The sequence below is a fragment of the Pyrgilauda ruficollis genome, unplaced genomic scaffold, assembly GCF_017590135.1.
Source record: "Pyrgilauda ruficollis isolate IOZ18807 unplaced genomic scaffold, ASM1759013v1 scaffold407, whole genome shotgun sequence".
Lineage (NCBI taxonomy): Eukaryota > Metazoa > Chordata > Aves > Passeriformes > Passeridae > Pyrgilauda > Pyrgilauda ruficollis.
Genome location: NW_024525568.1, coordinates 17,092 through 25,156, shown reverse-complemented (window position 1 = coordinate 25,156; position 8,065 = coordinate 17,092). Strand labels below are relative to the sequence as shown.

General features: G+C 46.0%; 1 protein-coding gene across 2 annotated transcripts; it reads left to right on the top strand.

Moving 5' to 3' along the window:
• The first annotated feature begins 659 nt into the window (after window positions 1–659).
• Window positions 660–7,308, top strand: UBE2J2 (ubiquitin conjugating enzyme E2 J2). 2 transcript variants are annotated; one of them, XM_041477558.1, is made up of 7 exons: window positions 660–858; window positions 1,807–1,937; window positions 2,454–2,494; window positions 2,899–3,001; window positions 3,463–3,601; window positions 4,490–4,570; window positions 4,726–4,905. In XM_041477558.1, the coding sequence occupies exons 2-7, from the start codon at window positions 1,807–1,809 to the stop codon at window positions 4,888–4,890; spliced, it is 660 nt and encodes a 219-aa protein (XP_041333492.1). In that variant the 5' UTR covers window positions 660–858; the 3' UTR covers window positions 4,891–4,905. The 2 variants fall into 2 exon arrangements, with proteins under 2 accessions (XP_041333492.1, XP_041333491.1); XM_041477557.1 differs by lacking the exon at window positions 4,726–4,905 and adding an exon at window positions 5,208–7,308 and having other exon boundaries at window positions 667–858.
• Window positions 7,309–8,065: the final 757 nt, after the last annotated feature.

Here is an 8,065-nt window from a genome sequence, read left to right as displayed (position 1 = left end):
AAAAGGTTTTGTGGGATATTCCTCAGAAAAAAACGAGGTTTTAGGGGATATTCCTCGTTAAAAAGGAGTTTTTATGGAATATTCCTCATTTAAAAATAATTTTAATGGGATTTTCCTCAGTAAAAAGGAGTTTTTAGGGGCTATTCCTCATTAAAAAGGAGTTTTTATGGGATATTCCTCGTTAAAAATGAACTTTTAGGGGACATTCCTGGTTAAGAAGGAGTTTTTAGGGGCTATTCCTCATTTAAAAGGAGTTTTTATGGGATATCCCTTGTTAAAAATGAATTTTTAAGGGATATTCCTGGTTAAGAAGGAGTTTTTAGGGGCTATTCCTCATTAAAAAGGAGTTTTTATGGGATACCCCTTGTTAAAAATGAATTTTTAAGGGATATTCCTGGTTAAGAAGGAGTTGGCGTATCCGGATCATCCTCCCCGCTGGGGCCGTGGGGCGATCGCGACATTTTCTCGCTTTTATGTCGCGACAGAGATCGTGCTCGGGGCCCTCCGTCCCTCCCCTCACAGTTCCCTCCCTCCGTCCCTCCCTCCCCTCACGGTTCCCGCCCTCCGTCCGTCCCTCCCTCCCTCCCCTCACGGTTCCCGCCCTCCGTCCCTCCCTCCCCTCACGGTTCCCGCCACGGCGCTCGCGGCCCCGGAAGCGGAACCCGCGCGGGCCCCGGAAGCGCCGCCGCTCCTTCCCGGCCGCGCCGCCATCTTGGCTGGAGCCGTGAGGGAGCCGCGGCCGTCGCTGCCCGCCCCGCCCGCTCCGCCGCCATCGCGGCCCGGCCGCCGCTCCCCGCCTGCCTCCCTCCCTCGGCCGCGGGCAGGAGGGGCCGCCCGGGGCCTGGCGGCCGCGGAGAGGTGAGCGGGGCTGGGAGGGACGGGCGGGCTGCCTTCCTGCCTCACCGCCTGTCTGCCGTTCTCCTTCTCCCTCCCTACTTTTCCTATCTCCCTCTGTTTCTCTCTCGCTCTCCTTCTTCCCTCCCTTTCCTTCTCTTTCAGTCCCTCCTTTCCTTTTCCTTCCTGTCTCACCCCACCTCTGGCGTTCTCCTTCTCCCTCCGTTTTCCTCTCTCTTTCCTTCCCTTTTCCACCTTTCCCTTCTCTTTCAGTCCCTCCTTCCCTCGGCTGCTTTCCTGTCTCCCCTCCCTCTTTGCTGTTCTCCTTCTCTCTTCCTCCTTTCCCCATTTCCCTCTGTTTCTCCTTTGTCCCTCATTTCTCCCTCTCCTGTTTCTCCCTTTCCTTCCCTCCCTCCTTTTCCACCTTTCCCCTCTCTCTCAGTCTCTTCTTTTCATTTCCCTTTTCTTTTTAGTCTCTCTCTCTTTACCTCTCCCTTTTCCCCCTTTTCTTCCCCTTTTTTCCTTATTTTTCTCCTCTCCCTTTCAGTCCCTCCCTCCTCTTTCCCTTTTCCCCTCCCTCTCCATTTCCTCTTTTCCTCCTCTCCCTTTTATTCCCCCTTTTTCTCCCCTTTGTCCCTCCTTTTTCCTCTCTTTTTTCCCCCCTTTTCTCCCCCTTTTCCCATGGTTCTCGCTCCTTAAAATTTCAAATAATCGAAATTAAATCCAAATCATTGAATTTCTATCTCAAATACAACCCATAAAATGAAATCCCCATGGATTTTATTATTAAGGTTTTCCATGATTCTTGCTCCTTAAATATCAAAATAATTCAATTTACATCTTACATGCAGCTCATAAAGTGGATTTTACAAAGACCTGGAGGAAGGTTCTGTGAAGCTCTGTGCTTACTGAGGTTGCAGTAATGAGTTTTAAGGAATGAATTAAATTGTAATTACGGGGTTTTTTAATCAGATGAGCAGCAGCAGCAATAAGAGGGCCCCCACCACAGCCACGCAGAGGCTGAAGCAGGATTACCTGAGGATCAAAAAGGATCCAGTGCCTTACATCTGTGCTGAGCCCCTGCCCTCCAACATCCTGGAATGGTGGGAAATGGGAATTGGGGATGGGGAATGGGAATGGGGGATGGGGAATGGAAATTGGGGATGTGGATTAGGGTAGGAATTGAAGATGGGGTTGGGAATGGGGGTGGGAGTTTGGGATGGGAATGGGGATTGGAGGTGGAGAATTGGGATGGAAACTGGGGAGGGAATGTGGGTGGGAGCTGGGGATGGAGAATTGGGGTGGGAATTGGAATTGGGGTGAGAATTGTGGAATTGGGGATGGAGGTGGAGAATTCAGATGGGACTTGGGGATGGGAATTGGGGATGATTGTTTTTCATTCCTGGAAACTGGAATTGGGGATGGGAATTGGGAGCTGGGGTGGATTGTCCCTCACCCCTGGGAATTGGGTTGGGAGTTGGGGTGCACTGTCCCTCTCTCCTGGAGAAGGTTTCCCAGGCTGTCAGGTCTCCTGGTTGAGGGGGAAGTTTTCCCTGAGGCTGATCCTGATTTTTTGGGGTATTTGTGGTTTCCCAGTGTTGCATTCCCCTCTTTTGCAGGCACTACGTGGTTCGAGGGCCTGAGCTGACCCCATATGAAGGTAAATCCCTGCCTGGGGGTTTGCATGGGAATTCAGGAATTCCAGGGGGTGGGAAAAGGGAAAGTAATCCCACTAAAAACAGCTCCAAAACCTGGGAAAGAGGTGAAGAGAGAGGGATGCTGCTGTCAATCATTCTCTTATCAAGAGTGGGAATTATTTATTAAATATAATTCAATATGTATTTATTAAATAAAATTTATTTAACATGTTTTGGAGTAGTTTAGGAGAAGGAACAAAGCAGGCTAATTAGGGATGGGAATTTGAATTGGAGTGGGAATTATTAATTAAATATAATTTCTTTAACCCATTTAGGTGGTTTAGAAGAAGGAATAAAGCAGGGAAATTGAGGATGGGATTTTTTTATTAAATACAACTCATCTAACCCATTTTTGGCTGGTTTGCAGGTGGATATTACCACGGAAAGCTAATATTCCCTCGAGAATTCCCTTTCAAACCCCCCAGTATTTATATGATCACCCCCAATGGAAGGTTCAAGTGCAACACAAGGTAATGTTCCAGCCATTCCCATCCCAAATCCCAGACCCCTTCCCATTATCCCAGCCATTTCCATCCCAAATCCAGGACCCCTTCCCATTATTTCAGCCATTCCATCCCAAATCCAGGACCCCTTCCCCCCGTTGCAGCCATTCCCATCCCAGCTGTGTCCCGTCCCAAATCCAGGACTGCTTCCCAATGTTCCAGCCATTCCCATCCCAAATCCAGGGCCCCTTCCCATTATTCCAGCCATTTCCATCCCAAATCCAGGACTCCTTCCCAGCATTCCAGCCATTCCCATCCCAAATCCAAGACTCCTTCCCATTATCCCAGCCACTCCCATTCCAAATCCAGGACTCCTTCCCAGCATTCCAACCATTCCCATCCCAACTATTCCCATCCCAAATCCCGGACCCCTTCCCATCCTCCCAGCCATTCCCAGTTCCCCATTGCTGTTTCTCCTGCTCTGGAAGGTTGTGTCTGTCCATCACGGATTTCCACCCGGACACCTGGAACCCGGCGTGGTCGGTGTCCACCATCCTGACGGGGCTGCTGAGCTTCATGGTGGAGAAGGGGCCCACCCTGGGCAGCATCGAGACCTCCGAGTTCACCGTGAGTGCTGGGAGAGCCTGGGCAAATCCAGGGAAACCCCACACATCCCCGGGGTACAGCCTGGGTCCTTTGTTTTCCTTGACCTTGATCCCCCAGGATCAAAAATGAACATAATTCTTGTCTATAAACATTAGTCTCAGTGAAAAATCCTCAATTTTAAGAGCTACGGACTACTTGGGAAGCGTTGGGAATTTAGGATATCTCAGGGACAAAGCCTGGTTGATTCCTTTTTTTTCCTTGACCTTGATCCCACAGGATCAAAAATGAACATAATTCCTGTATATAAACATTAATCTCTGTGAAAAATACTCAATTTTAAGAGCTACGGACTACTTGGGAAGCTTTGGGAATTCGGGAAGCTTTGGGGATTTGGGAAGCTTTGGAATTCGGGAAGCTTTGGGAATTTAGGATATCTCAGGGACAAAGCCTGGCTGGGATTTGATTCCTTTTTTTTCCTTGACCTTGATCCCACAGGATCAAAAATTAACATAATTTGTGTCTACAAACATTCATCTCAGTGAAAAATACTCAATTTTTAAGAGCTGCAGACCACTTGGGAAGCTTTGGGAATTTGGGATGTCTCGGGGATAAAGCCTGGCTGGGATTTGGTTCCTTTCTTTTCCTTGACTGTGATCACACAGGTTCAACAAAACATCAATTTTAGTGAAAAATTCTTCACAAATTTGATGTTTTAAGTGTTAGAAACCATTTGGGGGGCTTTGGGAATTTGGAAAGCTTTGGGAATTTAGGATATCTCAGGGACAAAGCCTGGCTGGGATTTGATTCCTTTTTTTTCCTTGACCTTGATCCCACAGGATCAAAAATTAACATAATTTGTGTCTATAAACATTCATCTCAGTGAAAAATAATCTTGTTTTTCCTCCCCAGAAAAGGCAGCTGGCTGCACAGAGCTTAGCATTTAATTTAAAAGACAAAGTCTTCTGTGAGCTCTTCCCTGAAGTGGTGGAGGTAAGGAAACCTTCATTAATTATTCATTTTTCATCTCCAGACCTCCCTCTCTGCCTCTCCCCAAATTCCACTCTCCCATGCAGGAAATCAAACAAAAACACACCCAAATCACCACAATTCCACTTTCCCACTGAATTTCCTCTCCCCTTTTGCAGGAAATGAAGCAAAAGCAGAAAGCACAAGACGAGCTGAGCTCCAGACCCCCCTCCCTGCCCCTCCCCAAATTTCACTTTCCCATGCAGGAAACCAAACAAAACCACCCAAATCCCCACAAATTCCACCTGTCCACTGAATTTCCTCTCCCCTTTTCCAGGAAATGAGGCAAGAACACCCAGAACACCCCAATTTCCTCTCCCTTTTTGCAGGAAATGAGACAAAAACACCCAAATCACCCCAATTTCCTCTCCCCTTTTGCAGGAAATGAAGCAAAAGCAGAAGGCACAAGACGAGCTGAGCTCCAGACCCCCCTCACTGCCCCTCCCCAAATTCCACTCTCCCATGCAGAAAACCGACCAAAACCACCCAAATCACCCCGAATTCCATTGAATTTTTTGTTCCCCCATGCAGGAACTCAACCAAAAGCCCCCAAATCACCCCAATTTCCCTTCTCACCACTCAATCCTCTCTCCTTTTGCAGGAAATGAAGCAAAAGCAGAAAGCACAAGACGAGCTGAGCTCCAGACCCCCCTCCCTGCCCCTCCCCGACGTGGTGCCGGACGGGGACGCGCACTTCGGGCACAACGGGCACCCCCTGCTCCACGGGCACGTGGCCCTGGCGCCCGGGCACGCCGGGGGGCTGCAGCAGCCCCCCAGGAACCACGGACTCTTGGGGGGAGCCCTGGCGAACTTGTTTGTCATCGTGGGCTTCGCCGCCTTCGCCTACACAGTCAAGTACGTGCTGAGGAGCATAGCCCAGGAGTGAAATCCTGCCAAGACCAAATTTTAGTGGGGTTTTGGGGTGATCGGGGCTCTTTGGGGGGAATTTTGGGGTTTGGCCCTGCCTGGGTCATGGTGGGGCTGGGGGAACCTTTTTGGTTTGTAGAGTTCTCCTCCATCTGTGGTTTGAACAGTGAAGATCTTCAGCAAATTTTTATTCGGTTGAGTTTTTCATTCAGGATGATGGGACTCTTTGGAATGGGACATTTTGGAATGGGACTCTTTGGAATGGGACATTTTGGGTGGAAAATTTGGAGGTTTTGTCCTGCCTGGCTCGTGGTGGGACTTGGTGGGACACGTTGATTTGTAGTTCTTCTCCATCTGTGCTTTGAACATTGAAGATCTTCATCAAATTTTGACTCCGTTGAGTTTTCAGTTCAGGATGAGTGGGACCCTTTGGAGTGGGACTGTTTGGGTGGAAAATTTGGGATTTTTTGCCCTTCCTGGGTCATGTTGGAATTTTGGGTTGGGAAGTCAAAGCATTGTGGGGGAGCCACGTTGATCTGTAGAGTTCTCCTTGATCTGTGCTTTGAACATTGAAGATCTTCAGCAAATTTTGACTCTGTTGAGTTTTCAATTCAGGATGAGTGGGACTTTTAGGAATGGGACTGTTTGGGTGGAAAATTTGGGATTTTTTGCCCTTCCTGGGTTCTGGTGGGGTTTTGGGTTCAGGAGCCAAAAAATTGTTGGTGACTCACTTCGATTGTTGAGTTCTCCTCCATCTGTGCTTTGAACATTGAAGATCTTCAGCAGATCTTTCTTCTGTTGAGTTTTCATTCAGGATGGGTGGGACCCTTCGGAATGGGACTCTTGGGGTGGAAATTTTGGGATTTTTTGCCCTTCCTGGGTTCTGGTGGGGTTTTGGGTTTTGCTGCTGGTGAGAAGTCAAATCTGTTGGTTTTATTGTCCCAAAAATGGGGGTTTGTGTCCCAAAAATAGGTTTCATTGTCCCAAATTTCAGCATTTTGGGCTCTGGATGGAGGGAACAGCACAATTCCAATTTTGGGGTGGGAATAACAAAGGAGCTCCTGCAGAGCAGCTGGGTCAGAGGTAAAACCCCAAATTTGGCTCCATTTACTTCAAGTTTTGCTTCAATTCTTTCTAAAAAACCCCAAAATTCCTTTGGGATTCAGGAAATATTTCACCCCCTTAACCCCAAATCCCAACCCCAAAATTCCTTTGGGATTTTTTGAGGCAAAATCCCAAATTTGGTTCCATTTACTTCAAGTTTTGCTTCGATTCTTTTTAAAAAACCCCAAAATTCCTTTGGAATTCCAGAAATATTTTGCCCCAAATCCCAAAATTCTTTTGGGATTCCTCTGCTGAACTAAAACCTGAAATTTTATTCAATTCTTTAAAACCAACCCCTTTTTTTTTGTTGTTTTTCCCTAAAAATTTGTTGCATTTAAACCCCAAAATTCCAATTCTTTGGAATTCCCTGGATTTGGAGGAAGATTTGTGGGATCCCTGTGGATTCCAGGATTTGGGAATTTTTATTCCCATTTTTTTGGGGTTGTTTGGTGTTTTCCTGGGAATTCAGCTTTTCCTTTTCCCCCCAGAAAAATGAAATTTCAACCTCTCCCTCAGGATAAAATCTTGGAATAAATCCTTGAAATCCCAGGCTGCAATTCCATGGATTTAAAAGTTTGGGAATTTCTCCACAGATTCTTCATTTTTAATAAAAAATCCTGGATTTTTTTTTGGGGATTTTTCCCCTTTTTCCTGAAGATTCCAAGCTCAGAGGAGTGGAAGGGCTGCGTTGTAAAGTGATTTATTCATAATAAAAATCCCTTAAAAATCGACTTTGTGGGGCTTTTTTTGGGAATAAAATTCCATGGGGGAAAACCCGGGATTGGGAATATTTCAGTTCATAAATAAAATGATGAAAAATATTCATTTTTCCTGATTTTTTTCCCTTTTTCCAGTCGGATTTTCCAGCTTCCCTTGGATGTCTCAGTGTCTTTCCTTCAGCATTCCCAATTCCAATAATTCCTTGAAATTTTGGGATATCTCTGGAGCCTTCCTGCTGATAATTATTCATTTTAATTAATATTAAATCATAAATTACAATATTATACACTAGAAATATAATTTTATATAATTGTAGTAGATATTATTTCTTTATAAATACAATTTATAAAGTATTAATGATATTTTAAAAGTATTAATGATATTTTAATTTTACTTTTAATTTATAATTACAGGTGATTAATGATTAATTAATCAGGGAGATCGATCCTGCCATTTTCATGGGAAAAATTTGGATTTTTAAAGGAGGAAAATCCAATTTCCAGCAGAAAAATCCCCCAAAAAAAAGGAATTAATTCCATAAAAACTCTGGATTTTTTTCCCAGGAATGAGGACGGCTCATTAGGATTAATTAGGAATTCTTAATTAGCGCTGGGAGCTTTGCCCTGCCGGGTTGTTTTCCTTTTGGAGAGGGAGAAATTTGGGAATTTTTTCCCATTTTTCCGGGAATTTGGGGTTTTTTTGGGATCGGCCACGAGGTGGCGCCGCGGGGTCGGGAATTGGGGCTGGGGCGGGGATTTGGGGAATCCT